The sequence below is a fragment of the Plectropomus leopardus genome, chromosome 3 (genome assembly GCF_026936395.1).
Source record: "Plectropomus leopardus strain MGB_pleo_1.0 chromosome 3, ASM2693639v1, whole genome shotgun sequence".
NCBI lineage: Eukaryota > Metazoa > Chordata > Actinopteri > Perciformes > Serranidae > Plectropomus > Plectropomus leopardus.
Window position 1 is genome coordinate 14,272,540 of NC_142178.1, and position 14,306 is coordinate 14,286,845.

Here is a 14,306-nt window from a genome sequence, read left to right on the forward strand (position 1 = left end):
GCAGTTTTCACCCACAGTCAAGTTAAGACTATACTTTCAGGGATCATTTCTATAGTTACTGACTTGAGAAATGTGTTTCTAAAGTGTTTGGTCTCGCTAACCACGATGATGAGATGTGATATTTCCTTCTGAGCGTGAAGTTGACAGAGAGTAATGTTTGCATCATATGCTCTCTGTCATTGATGATTGTTCTTTGCCTCTTGTGGAGCATTGATGGAGGGAATATGATCAGAGTGGAAGCAGCTTTCATGTAGATAAATGAAAAGAATACGTTAATCAAATGATTTGCTTTAAAGCAGTCTAAGAGTTTTTCATGGATTTGTGAGAATACAAACAGATCATTTGTTGGTTGTAGGGTTTGATTGAGATATAATCGACAGTTTGTCAGTTAATCATTAATGCCGTTTGTTAAGTTGATCTTAGGCTGAAAATGCAGTATGCCTCTTTTATTGTAGAAAATAATTAGGCTGAAACAGAAATATTACAGTAAGAAAGTGTCTATAAATTACTTTGATCTCAAAACAACGTTTGTCTCTATAAGTAAAGATATCTCGAACATTTGTTCAGACATCAACTTTGACAGAGGTGTCCATTTTATACTTCACTATCAGGGCCAACTATCAAGTAGAATATTGTCCAAAAATAGCTTAGTGCTGGAAATAATAAGGCAGAGGCAGAATTATTACAGTAAAAAAGTATCTGAAAATCACATTGAGTTGTTCAGTTTAGTCTTAAAAAAACAAGGTTTTTTCTCATGAGTCAAAACATTTTATTTGTGGAGGACTTTATTTAATCCTTCATTTAAACAGGTTTTCTTATGGAGATCTGAATTTCTTAAGAGAGATCTATGCACAAAAATAACATACAATTCAAACAATGACAAATGCATTTTACACATATTTACACTTAAGAGAAGCGACTACAATTGTGACTGTGACTGTAAAAGAGCAACCTTTAAAATGTTCAAATGGAATAAGTGAATGTAACAAACACTTTTAGGAGTTCATTCCATGTGTGTGCAGCAATGTATTTGAAGCCGTGTTTTCCAAGTCCAGTGAAAACATGAGGTACAGTGAGTGTTAAAATGAAGTGAGACCTTACATTGTAAATACTGTATTTAAATGCAGCCAGAGAAGTTACTTAGTTTCTCATGGTAATAAAAAAAAACAGATCAGATGAAAGAAATGAACCCAATAACCTAATTTCTCTGTATTATGAATTTCTATTGTGACATACGCAACTTTTCTTTTTCCAAACAGTGAGAGAATTTAGTCTTTTCTCTTGCCATTATTTGAACCACTTTCTTTCTGTGATACTTTTGTTGCTTTTTCTATATCGTCACTCAGTGCTGCTTCTCTCTTCTGCATGTGTGTGCTGTCAGTCATGCAGGGATTAGCTGCAGAGACACAACAACTAGACCGCTTGATTAATGGCAGTGAGGAACCCTCAGTGAAAGTAAGTTTTCTGTGAATCAGATGCCATTTTAACTCCCAGGTGAGTTAAGACTATACTTTCAGGGATCATTTCTATAGTTGTTGACTTGAGAAATGTGTTTCTAAAGTGTTTGGTCTCGCTAACCACGATGATGAGTTGCGATATTTCTTTCTGAGCGTGAAGTGGACAGAGAATGGTGATTCTCCTCACGTGCTCTCTGTCCTTGATGATTGTTCTTTGCTTCCTTGTGGAGCATAGATGAAGGGAATATGATCAGAGTGGAAGCAGATGTCTGTTTTTCTATAAAAAGCTAAATTACCTTTGTTTTTAGAGAGTTAATTTTAACTGTACACTTAAAATTTCTCAAACTTTGTATAGTGTTTTGTTGTTCTTACTATGTCTACACATGTGAATCATAGAAATTCAACATGCACTCCATTGTCTGACAAAGTAGCGTGATAGTCCCTAACACATTCTTGATCTGTCATAGTAGGAAAAACTAGAGATGGCAAATTCGAAACGCTGAAACGTTTTAACACTTTGCTTGTCTTTTAACACCATTGCTTTGAAACATATTGAAACTTGTTTAAAACCTGTTTGTTCTACATTGCCATCTACTGGTAGAAGCTTGCATTACACACATTTATCGTTCAATAGGTGTCAAATCAAATCAAACTGCTATTGATTTAGTTCTTGTAGGATATGATAACTATTTCATATCATTATTAGCTATGTGACCTAACGACATTGGTCTTCTGTATGCTATAGTTAGTTTGTAGAACACTTCAATGGTTTCATTCATTAACAGAGACTTAATCTGTCCGGGTTTGGTACCGATCACATGATGTTTCGAAACATGTCTCGAGATATGTGCTGAAGCTGGAAGTGATGAAATGTTTTGAAACAGTTCAATCTTCGGTGTCGAAATTGCCATCTCTACTCAGCACATTTTTGAGTTGTCATCGTAGGAAAAACACAGGTATCACTAATCCCATCACTGATTGCTCTGTGCTATTCAAATGTCTTTGTAAACTGCAACAGAGTGACAGTGAGCCAGCATGCACAATACCAGGAACCTTAAAACTGACTCAGCTAAATGGAATCTCACCATAATTGATTGGATTATTTACACCTGTGCTTTTCCTACAGTGACATGTCAAAATGTTGACTATGAAAAATGTGCATTGTTCAAAAGCCCCTCCCTATGTTACGCTCACACAGATGTTTTCACATGACTAATCTGACCTCCTCCCAGGACTTTGACTTCGCCTATGACAGGCTGTGCTTGACTGACATCTATTGATTTAGTTTTTTTTCCCCAATTTACTGAGGTGCAGAGGTTGAATGTGTGCCAAAAGTCCAAAAACAGCAGGCTCAGTCGTCCTTTATTTTCTGAATGAAGTGCTCAGTCAGCTGTCAGCTGGTCACATTTACCTCCTTTGCCTTCCACTGTTGTGCCTTGTTTTGTGGGGTTAAAGGTCTCTCATTCAACCCAACACTGTCCCCACAGAAGAGGTCCTGTCTGCATGATGCGAATAAACCAAAGCTTAATGTAATATCCCCTTTGATTAGATTAGCAGTTATTCTCACATCAGTCTTTAATTGCCCTGCTACTTCTCTTCAACTTGTACAGGCCATGATTTCTCTGGTTATCTCAAATTATTACGTAATACGTGATTTCAACTTTTGCTTAAAAAAAAGAGGAATGTTGTGTGAGTTCTTTTTATACATTAATGGGGAAAAAATAGAAATTACAACAAACAAACGACTGTATATATACTACAAAAATACAGGCAATATAGGAAATAATATATAGTCATTATACCACCAAAAGTAAACTGCAACAATAAGTAACCAAATTTGATTTGATGGTCTTTTGGAGGTCCAGAAAAGTAGGTTTTCTGTGGAAATATAATCATCAGCACTGGCTGTTACTTTTGTTATGTGTCATTTGAGGTGTATTAAAATAATTCACTTTTTTGTCTAACTGTTTCTATTTTAGAAACAATAGAAAAACAAGGAAACTGTAAAAAAGAAAAAATTAAAAAAGTGTTTTATTGAAAAAACGAACATATAGAAAACATCAGGTAAGGGGGGGGGCAAAAAATCCATGGGTAGAAAAACAGGAAGTTGCGCTTTACGTAGAATTGACGTCATACGTAAATAAGTTGATCAAGCTTCTTCTGCTTACTCGCAAGGTTGTCGTCTTCTCTGCTATATTTATCTCTCGCCTCAATAATAATAACGACAATGCTGAATTTACATATTAAGTCTTGGAGATAGAGCGGGATTGACATTTTATTCGACTCACGAGGATATGTCATCTGACTTTGTAACGTAACAGAGTAAATAAAAAACCGTGTGGACAGCAAACGGAGTCGAGCAGCTAACAGGGGTTAGCATCACATATCTGCACACCGTGTGCTTTTCATTCTCACTTTCTCTTCCATTTCATCTTCGTCTGTAGTCGGCCTTTGCACTCTGTCACCAACTTCAGTCCGCGGTGTCGCCAGGAGAGGATGAACTGGCTTTTCCCCCTGTCCAAAGGCTCCGGACCTCTCCCTCCTCTCAACAGCCTCCAGCAACAAAGACAGCGGCAGATCGAGTCACTCAAAGCCGCTCACCCCAGGTAACGTGGACGGCAACCGGCCCCACAAAACCAGACCCCGGTGCTGCTGATTAGCTCGTTAAACATAAGTCTGTTTTTATTCAAACTCAGAATATGGTCACAACAATGTTTTTTTATTCACTTTATTAACGTTGTTTACTGAAACATGTTTTCTGGGTTAACACACACACAGCTGATGTTTACTTAGCATAGCTAGCCACCTGGCTCACAGTTAACGTTAGGTCAGAGCTAGTAAGCTAGGCTAACAAATACAGCTTCATTTTTCGTACATTTGTCCTTGCGACTCTGAAAATGTGTCAAAGCGATTCACGCGATTCTACGTGAACCCACAGCCACTGGTTTGACACGCCTCAGCGTGGTCGTTGAGCAGCTAATGTTTGCTAATCTATCATCGTAGCTAACTAGCTATATGTGATTTGCCTGGGCGCTGCGTTAGCTGACTAGCTAATCAAGTGACAGTTACAGAGCCTATTTTTAGGATTGATGACACGAGTTGTAGCCCGCTGGCCCAGTCCTGTGATCATTCCGGTGTTTACCTCGCCAGAGTGTCACGCATATAGTTTTAGGAGCAGCTAGCTAATTAGATGTGGAGATTAAAGTATTAATAGCCTTTGTTTACTAAGGAGCTCAATCTCACAGACAGTTTGTTTTTATCTTAGTACTCAGTCAGACATAAATAGACAGCATTAACAGACTGTTCTCTTAGTTAATTTCTTGTCAGCCAGATGCATTAAATGACAGGAATCTCTCTCCTGATGTGAAGTGTGCCTGTGACAAAACATGCGATTACACGCAGAAGGAAACATGCTTCTCCAACAGATGTAAAGTTCGTGGGATTGCAGAAGCCATGAAGGCTAAATGTGCTGTGGTGAATGCTGTTAGTCGCATGGCAGTGACGTTAAGGAGTACATGGATGGGAGATGATAATTCACATTTTTTGTAAATTGTAAATAAAAGCATGCAGGACCAGTACTTTCTTAACATGTAGCCCTCTTGTTGGGCTGGCTGTTGTTAGGTATACTGTGAGGTATAGATTATTTACAAATCTGATATTAAATTTGGGACCAATATCAATACTACAAACCATTTTGTTTCTTTGCAGCTGTCAAAAACCATTAAGTTATGGACTTGGCACCGAGACAAATAGATACTGGGATCAGCCCAGGGCTGGGTGTTCCAGCCTAAAAATAATATTGTGTTATTTTCAAGGTTGTATGGCTTCAAACAATATTAATATCAATGCTCTGATATCTAACTTAAACTACTGTAGTTGAATAAAAGACTTAATTACTAAATATACTACTGTTACCATAAAGTTAAATAAAGTAGTCATAAAAAAGTCAAATAAAATACTGTCAGGAAAAACAGTTAAATACAGTACTGTTATAATAATGTTAAATAAAGTACTCTTAAAATAAGTTATTATATAAAGTACTTTTATGACAAAATGAAATATACTACTGTAATTATAAAGTACTGTTGTAATAAAGTTAAATAAGGTGCAGTTTTACTAAAGCTAAATAAAATACAATTAAAAAAATAAATAAGGGCTGTTTTAATATAGTAAAATGATTTAAAAAATGTCGTAACTACTCATACTTGTGTTCCTGATACAGTCATTTTATAGACGCTGATGAAAACAGCCGCAATACACGGAGCACAATTGATATATTGCCCACCCGTAGATCAGCATTACAGTATATTTGCTGTCAGACTTTGTTTTGTTATGAAGTAGAGTTATCAGTTGGGAATGGGCATTAATGGCCTCTCTTTATGAATCTGTCCTTCTCCAGAATGTTCATAAACATTGATTGTAGATGCACAATACGTTTTCTAAATGTGCTGATCATGATTGCGCAAGCAGGATTACTGATTATGTTTTTTCTGTTTCTCAACAGCCTTGCAGAGATCCAGAAGGATGTCGAGTACAGAATACCATTCACAGTCAACAACTCCACCATTAGTGTTAATATGTGAGTACATCTTTGTGCATACAGTCAGTGACTGACTTTGGTTGTAAAGCGCCCCCAGCGTTCCATATTTTAACAAGAACGTCAGAGAAGAAAGGCAAGAAAAGCAGGAAAGATCGCTAAGCAATCAAACAACACGTCTTATTGGTTTTCTTCCCCATAGCATGAATTGAAACTCCTTTATGCTCCTGGGAGCTGTTAGTAAAAAAAAACTTCACCACATACACTCTAGTGGTACTAAGGTTTCTAATTTTCAGAACATAGAGCTTGGCTATATAGGGACAAATGTAAATTACTCTACCATAATACCAGATGACAATGTTGATATACTATTATCACATATTTTATAGCATGTTATTCATGCTGTGACTGTGATTTCTAAAGGCTGAATCTCTCTCTTTCCCCTAGCCTGCTGCCTCCTCAGTTCCCTCAGGAGAAGCCGGTGGTTAGTGTCTACCCCCCCGTTGGTCATCACTTAGTCGACAGCAATAATGGCACCATGATCACTAGCCCCCTCATCACTAATGTAAGTAGTTGTGTGGGCTTTCATGAGGTGTTTTTAAGAATGCTGAAGTAGTTCAAGGAGATCAAGTGGTTGGTGTTTTTCCAGATCTGCATTATAGAATATTCATGAAAGCCACCATTGGCCTGTTTGTAAGCTGGGCAGATGACAGTGCAGTACGCTAATGTGCACACAAAAACAGATGTCTGCTTTTATTTCTCTTCTCTTGTACTCTTTTCATGACTACTGACTGTTAGTGACACAATCTCTCTTGCTGTGTGTTTACAACGTTGTTATTGGTAACCACATTTGATAGTGTGCTATGTTATTAGGGCCAGTATCACTGTGGAAGCCGTATGGTGTGATGAAAGCAAAGATGTATCCAAATGATTTCAATCTCAAAACTAAAACTGGAATAAATGACTCAAAGTAAATTAGTTTCAGCAGTCGAACAGTAGGTCTTTGAAAGATGTAGGCACATGTGAGTAGAAAAGTAAAACGTGTCTCAGCACAGAGGCTTTCTTCTCTCTGCGTACTCAGTCCACATTCTCTGTTTTATTAGGAAAAACATACTTTGTTTTTGTCATTTCTTGTATTCATAATTCCATTATTATGCAGGTTTTTATCTGCCCAGCATCAGTTTGACCCCTCGTCATCTGAGCCACTATCCCAATTGTCCTTGTAAGGTTCGGGGGGTGTTTAGGCCAACCCCAGCTGTCATTGGACGGAGGGCGCAGTACACCCTGGACATGTTGCCAGACTATCGCAGGGCCGACACATATAGACAGACAACCTTTCACACTCACAGTCACACCTAAGGGCAGTTTAGAGTCACCAATCAACCTGACCTGCATGTCTTTGGACTGTGAGAGGAAGCTGGAGACCCCGGAGAGAACCCACGCAGGCACGGGGAGAACATGCAAACTCCACACAGAAGGGCCCCCGCCCATGGACTGCACCTCATCCCAACCCGGGACCCTGCTGTGAGGCAACAGTGCTAACCACGACACCACCATGTTCAAATCCATGAATGGCGTATTCCAAAAAAATAAAACCTGATCATAACTGGGCAGCTTAACCCAACATAGTTTAAAACAGAGATAGGGGTAGAAATCTGATTACATACAGCTACATTTAAACATTTTTGTCCAACTCTTTCCTGATTTGTTCCAATAGCCTGTAAAAGCATCAACCTGATGTATTTGTTTTCCTGTTTCTTTTCTTCCCCCTCTCTTCTCAGTTATTACAATTTATTTATTGTATTTAACTTCAAGTTAAGTATTTCCACTGTTGTTGTGTGTGTGTTGTAGTTTGGGATGCACTCAGATCTGGGTAAGGTCATTCAGAGTCTGCTGGACGAGTTTTGGAAGAGTCCTCCTGCCTTGATGTCCAGTGGTGCTGCTGGCTTTCCATAGTGAGTTTCCTCTTATATTCACGGACACTCGTCTCTCAGTACTCTCTCATTACACTTCATTACAACCAAAAGTTCAGTGTTCTGCAACCAGTATTTTTGCCATCATGTTTTTATTGGGGCAATGCAGGAAGAAAGTAGCAATAAAGATCAATTGATAATTCAAATGGGAATTTAGGGCCATTCTTTGGAACTCTGACATGTTTTTTCTTTTCCCTTTTAAAGATATTGTGTAAAACTTAATTTCTTGAAACATGTTTGAGGCTGTGTACCTTTGCATAAATAGTCACGACTAGGACAGTTCTGTACTGTGCTTTCCTCATTCCTCCTTACAATGAGGCTGGTAAATAAAATAATGACAGAAACTGACAAAGCTTGAAAAAAACATGTTTTTCTTGCCATGATCATGTGTTGTCTTTGTTATGTTTGAGTGAAGTAATTTTATTTCCCCCCACATTTCCCCAGCAGTATGTACAAGCCGTCAAGCATGGCTCCTTACCCCACCCAAGCTTACCATTACGGCCCTCGCCATGTGGGCCCCAGTCACACGCCGCCTCCTGGTCCGGGCCCTGCTCCCATGCCTCACCCAGGGGTCGATAGTGCTCATGGACCGCCTCGAGCTCCAGCCCCATATGGACTCATTTCTGACTTGCCACTGCCTGTTCCTACTGGAGACTCCCAGGTGCACTGATTATGGAAAATGTCCACAAATGTGTCGATAACATCCGTCCAAAACACACTCACTAACACAGAGGACTATAATATGAACTCTACATTTTTAGGAAATAAAGTTGATATATGCATGAAGTGTTTGTGAACAGCTTGGTATGATTGAACAAAGAGGAGCTTTCCCCAGCTTCAGTGCTTTAAAAAACAAATATCAGTTCATCGACTTAGATTTTAAAAAAAATTAGAAGGGCACTCAGAGAGCACAGACTCGTACCAAGGCCTCATGCCTTAGTGTATCTGCTTTGTGATTCAGATCTGCTCCAGAATGTAATGGTTTCTTCCTTGGCCCATGTCACCCCCCCTCTACTAAGTTTCATGAAAATTTGGTCCCATAGTTTTTCTGAAATCTTGCTGACAAACAAACAAACCAAACCACCTCGGTGGAGGTAATGACTGCTAAAAGCAAGAGGTAGAACAACATCTCAACACTGACAGTCTGACTACCCAGGATTTTCCAAGCAAAGTTTTCATTTCTAGATCTTTCACAGCAACTGATTGCTCAGTTTCAGACCGATTTAGTGACTGAAGAACGTCACTTGCTCATATTGCTGTTTTCTGTTACAGGCTGGACTGAACGGACACATGTACAAGATGCCTGATATTCCTGAGTCTTTTCCTGAACTCTGTGACTTGAAGTAAAGTATTCCCAAATATTCTCAATTTAGATTATATTTTATATTTTATTAATTGTCAAATTTTTAAGCGTGTTATAATGTGGGTTTTAGAAAAGGGAAAACATTTCTTTAGTGCCTATAATAAATCTCGTTCTGACTTCCTGCTTTAAATGTATCTGTGTCTGCCACCTCTGCTGTGTCCTCCCTAGTCTGAGCCAGCTGTCTGACATGTCTGACAACGAGGATGTGTTGCTGGAGTTCTTTGTGAGTTTGCCACAACTGAAACAGGTCACCAGTGATAAAGAAGAGCTCGTCACCAACATAGTGGACATGGCTAGTAAGTTCCTTTTTGCCGCTGCACCAAAGGTCTTTATGGTCAGTCGTAAAAGAGAATTTGAACTTGAGATTTACAAAGATTTGTGCCTCTGTTTGTCATTTTCAGAGAAAAATCTTCAGATGGAGCCACAGCTGGAGGGAAAAAGACAAGAAATGCTCTACAAGGTCAGATCTTACATCTAAGCCCTTTTGCTCCCTGTCTTAAACAGACACACAACAAACTCATGGTATTGTCCAGCAGATTGTGACTTTGTTTTTGTCCTTTGACAGTACGAACAGTTGACTCAGATGAAGTCGGCCTTTGAGACGAGGATGCAGAGACAGCATGAACTCAGTGAGGTGGGCAGCCATATCATCATACTATGGTTTGGTTGATAACAGGTTTTAAGTGCAGATTCACCTTTTTGGATTACAGCTGCTGATCTTTTTGGTTGAATTTTGACCATTTTGAGTCATTTGGGTCTTTCCTTGAATAGTAGGAGTCCCCCAGAATCTACTCATAGTCCTTTAAATTTAAGTTAAGCATTTCTGAATGGAATAAAATGCTTAGTTTTCACTCAACTGCCTCCAACATGGCAGTCGAGTTACTTAGTTTTCATTTTACAGCCAAGCAGAACATTAAAATATGTTTCTGAAAGCATTTGAGGCGAGAAACTGGCAATGCAATAACAGATCTTTATTCATATTTGATGAGCGCTGCATTTGACAGTTTGACTGCAGTTCAAGTGCAGTGACTGACATGATAGACAGCTCTGATGGAAACCCCTTTCTCTCTGATTTGTTGTTTACGTTCTCATGTCGTGGATTTTTCCAAATGCTGCAAGAAGCAATATGAGGAAGCAGAGGACCGAGATTCTTTTCATTTGTCTCATTTGATACTGTGTGAATCTATTGGCCATTTCAGCAAATATAACAATAGTTATTTGTATATGGTTACAGCTTTAACCGTAGTGCTGCTGAAGAGGCAAGAAGTCTACTTTGTTTTCACCTTGTCAAAAAAAAAATCTAAAATCTATGGGAGGAAATATTATGTAGTTCAAAGACACTTCACCCAAGCATTGTTAAACATGTCTTGAAATACTGTTTTGTCTATTATCCCCCACTAGAGTTGCAGTCTTAGTACACTACAGGCACGGTTAAAAGTTGCAGCCCACCAGGCCGAGGAGGAGTCAGAGGAGACGGCTGAAAACTTCCTGGAGGGACGAACAGACATCGACGAATTCCTGACCAGCTTCATGGAGAAGAGAACGGTGAGAAGTGCTTCATCATGGAGTATGAATGTGATAACAAGTGCGTTATACAACATTTTAAGAAGAATGTGTGTTGACTGTTTTTGTGTCTTTCCACAGCTTTGCCACAGCAGAAGGGCCAAAGAGGAAAAGCTGCAACAGTCCATCAACACACATGGACAGTTTCCTACCAGCCACTAGAACACAAGGTACAACACACACACACGAACAGTCATTTCAAGTCACTCAGACAGTAAATTTTGTCTTTGTTGAGGGGAACTGGTGATGCTCAGCTGACCGTTTCACAACAGGCAGCCCTCATGGTTTCCTTCATTTTCATAAGAGAAAACTGATTTGTCATCGTCGTCTCTTCTTCTTCTTTGGTCATTAGGTTTGGTGTTTTCTCAGCCAACTGCTGCCAACTAAATGGAAAAAGACATTTGATGGGACGAAAAGCACACAGAGTCAACTATGGGCACTTTGGAGAAATAAGAAGGCGATGATAGCAAAGATGGGCTAAAAAAACAAAACAAAGAAGCCCACTGTGCCCGGATCTGAGCTAAAAATACTGTTCAAGTTGAAATTGTGACAGCAAGATGGAGAAGCTATTGGATCACCACAAGAGGCCACAACAGGAAGAAAGAGTAACACACGCATCGCTTTTCCAAAAACATTACTAGGGATTGACAACACTGTGGATAATTTCTGTTGCACATACAGTTTGTCCAGTTTTGACTTGACAGTGATGAAAGTTTATTTCCTGGGTTTATGTCACTTTGCTCAATAAGAGCAACATCTGCACCCAATCAGAGTGGATGGTGATTGTTTAGGTCAGGACTCCCAATTTTACTTTTTTCCATGCAGTGAGAAAGTAAATGTAACTTTAAAATGATTGTTAAAATGCTAATGTTGGTGTCTGTACTTACCATCTGAGATCATTGTTAAAGTCCCTGCTTAATTTTTGGAGAAAGGTCCTACTGGACAGACAGGACAACAACCTTTGCATTGCAAATCTACTGTTTACATTGAGCTGCTTGTTCCAGACATTTACATGAAACTCAGCAGTGGCAGTGGCACTTCAACTAGTAAAGATAATCTGTCGAATGCATTCCCAATTTGTAACATAACATGACAAATTTGGGATCCTCCAACAAAAACAAAAAACAAAAAAAATGAAGCAAGGACGGGGCAGTGTTGTCAGCAGAGCTTAAGATTTAAACAACATATGAATTTCAGACAGTGGCTGATTCTTATTCAAGTTGTTGGGTTTCCCCCTAAAGTGGGCTTCTATTGGGTACTCATGCATGGACAGTATGTTACATAGAGCGATATCAGTCGGTAGACCCCAACTTTGAGAAGCAGGCTGAAGTCTGACATGGAAGCTAAGCAAAGAACTGCTGTGGATGGGTCAGCAACAAAACAGATTTTAGCCAACTAAAAAAAATACCAGTTTTATATATCAGTTGTAGTGTATGCTATATTAAGAATATTTTCACGGCTTTACCTTCGTGTCAGACAGTGATTTCCAACAGGAAAATGAAGCTGTTGTAACGCTCTCTTCAAAGCCAAACTCCATTGAGAAAAACAGTGATTTAACATTGCTGATCACACGAGCTGCTGGTCTTCTAGTGCTTAAAACGGTTAATTTGTTTCTATTATTGTGTGACTTTGGGGTTTAAAGGGGTGATGTTTGGATTAACCAAAGTCACACAGTAACACAAACTAACCAACTGATCGAAGCAGCAGTACACCAGCAGCTCCTGTGTTCAGCAAACAAAAAATGACTGTTTTTTTACAATGAAGTCTGGTGGCTTTGATAAGAGCATAGATGCCTGTTGGAACAGGCTGTCTGACAGAAAGGTAAAGTGGTGAAAACACTCTCTATACAGCGTACATTTAAACTGATTTGAACTTTTTTTTTTTTTAGGTGGCTTAGATACGTTTCGTGGCTGACCCCTCCACAGCAATACATTGATTAAATTTTTGTGTCGGACTCTAGCCTGCTTCTCCAAACTGGGGGCCTGCCAACTCTCCTATTTGTGATACACTGTCCATGGATAAGTGCGCCATACGACCCCATTTCAAAAATCAGAACTATCCCTTTAAGTAATGTCTTGAACGCAGCCTCGGTATCAGTGTGTTTACACAATTATTTTATCATTCGATTACACTTTCCAAAGCACTTCTCTCATTCTCGTAATGTCAACACCGTAAATCAAACGCAACGCAATCCATATAACAAGCGTGCGTCCTGGTCAGTTTTTTGAATTGCAGTATTAGGTTTGTGGGGTTCATAATAATACATGTTAACACGAACTATTACAGACACTGAGCAGTTTAACAAACACGTTATGTTAACTGAAGTTATCTGAAAATCAGAGAACAGTAAAACATACAAACGGTTGAATCACACCTTCACCTTGATTCTGTGCGTTTTTACACAAATTGAGTTATTTGTGTACTTGTAAACACACTGATCACGATGAGCACTGTTATGATAACCCGACTTTTTTTTGGACACCTTTTTTCAACTTGAAATTTGTGGTGAAGAGCCTCAGAAGATTTGGGATAAAGTTGAGGAGTATTAGGTTAAATGCTGCAGTAAACCTCGATGACATTGGATACTGTATTTAAATGTTAATAATAGGCTTTATTGTAATCAAAGACTCAGACACCTTGTATTATATGTTCTTATTTAATTTGTTAGAGTAATAAAGCATTTAGAATAAATCTTGTTTGCTTTACTTGCTGTTTGACAATCATCATCAGCACTCTGAGCTTGTTGGGCACCATTGAATCATTAATAAGATCATAACAGGAATGGTGTCATACTGGATGCATTTACATCTTTATAGACTTTAATTTATTACACGTCACAAAAGGCCTTAATGTTCAGTTATATATGTTTTACAAGATATTAGGTGATACCATAAAGTAATCATGGAGGATATTTTTCCTTTAACATGGAAAATTGATCATTACAGTTGTATTATACTTGTCCTCATCAGCATTTTATTATCTACCGTATGTCTGAGCTCCATATATTCTACTCACTACACACAGCTGTGTCAGGTTAACTACAGGCAGGAGCTGCAGAGGCGCACATGCACACAGGGCCGATGGGAAAATTTTCCTGCTCAGCAGGTTTTATTGTTGTATGGAAAATTAAGACAATGCATCAGCAGCCACAGAGCCTGAACTCAGCGACCTAACCAAACTAACACGTAATCTTTCCAGACTACTGTCAGAGACTGTATGAGTCCTGATGGTCTCAGCAGTGACTAACCTCTGCGTTAACATGACATCATCGTCACTCTCTTTGCATACATTCATACTTTTTGAGTTCATTTACTAAAGGACTGGTCAAGAGGTGAATTTTAGGAAGTTTAGGAGGATGAATTCACAAATTCATCCTCCTAAACTCATCATGATGGGAATTCAAGCAGTGAAAT

At 38.9% G+C, this 14,306-nt stretch overlaps 1 protein-coding gene and 2 non-coding genes across 4 annotated transcripts; all 3 read left to right on the forward strand.

Moving 5' to 3' along the window:
- The first annotated feature begins 24 nt into the window (after nt 1-24).
- Nucleotides 25-238, forward strand: LOC148189934 (small nucleolar RNA U3). Its single transcript, XR_015776301.1, has one exon. It is a non-coding gene; the product is annotated as a small nucleolar RNA U3 (small nucleolar RNA).
- Nucleotides 239-1,501: 1,263 nt separating this feature from the next.
- Nucleotides 1,502-1,717, forward strand: LOC148189935 (small nucleolar RNA U3). Its single transcript, XR_015776299.1, has one exon. It is a non-coding gene; the product is annotated as a small nucleolar RNA U3 (small nucleolar RNA).
- A 1,818-nt stretch (nt 1,718-3,535) lies between these two features.
- vps37a (VPS37A subunit of ESCRT-I) lies at nt 3,536-13,584 on the forward strand. 2 transcript variants are annotated; one of them, XM_042485896.2, is made up of 13 exons: nt 3,536-3,632; nt 3,902-4,063; nt 5,962-6,036; nt 6,442-6,559; nt 7,846-7,949; nt 8,412-8,628; nt 9,240-9,310; nt 9,499-9,626; nt 9,732-9,790; nt 9,896-9,964; nt 10,732-10,875; nt 10,975-11,063; nt 11,246-13,584. In XM_042485896.2, the coding sequence occupies exons 2-12, from the start codon at nt 3,954-3,956 to the stop codon at nt 11,053-11,055; spliced, it is 1,176 nt and encodes a 391-aa protein (XP_042341830.1). In that variant the 5' UTR covers nt 3,536-3,632; nt 3,902-3,953; the 3' UTR covers nt 11,056-11,063; nt 11,246-13,584. The 2 variants fall into 2 exon arrangements, with proteins under 2 accessions (XP_042341830.1, XP_042341831.1); XM_042485897.2 differs by having other exon boundaries at nt 3,583-4,063; nt 8,415-8,628.
- The last annotated feature ends 722 nt before the right edge of the window (nt 13,585-14,306 follow it).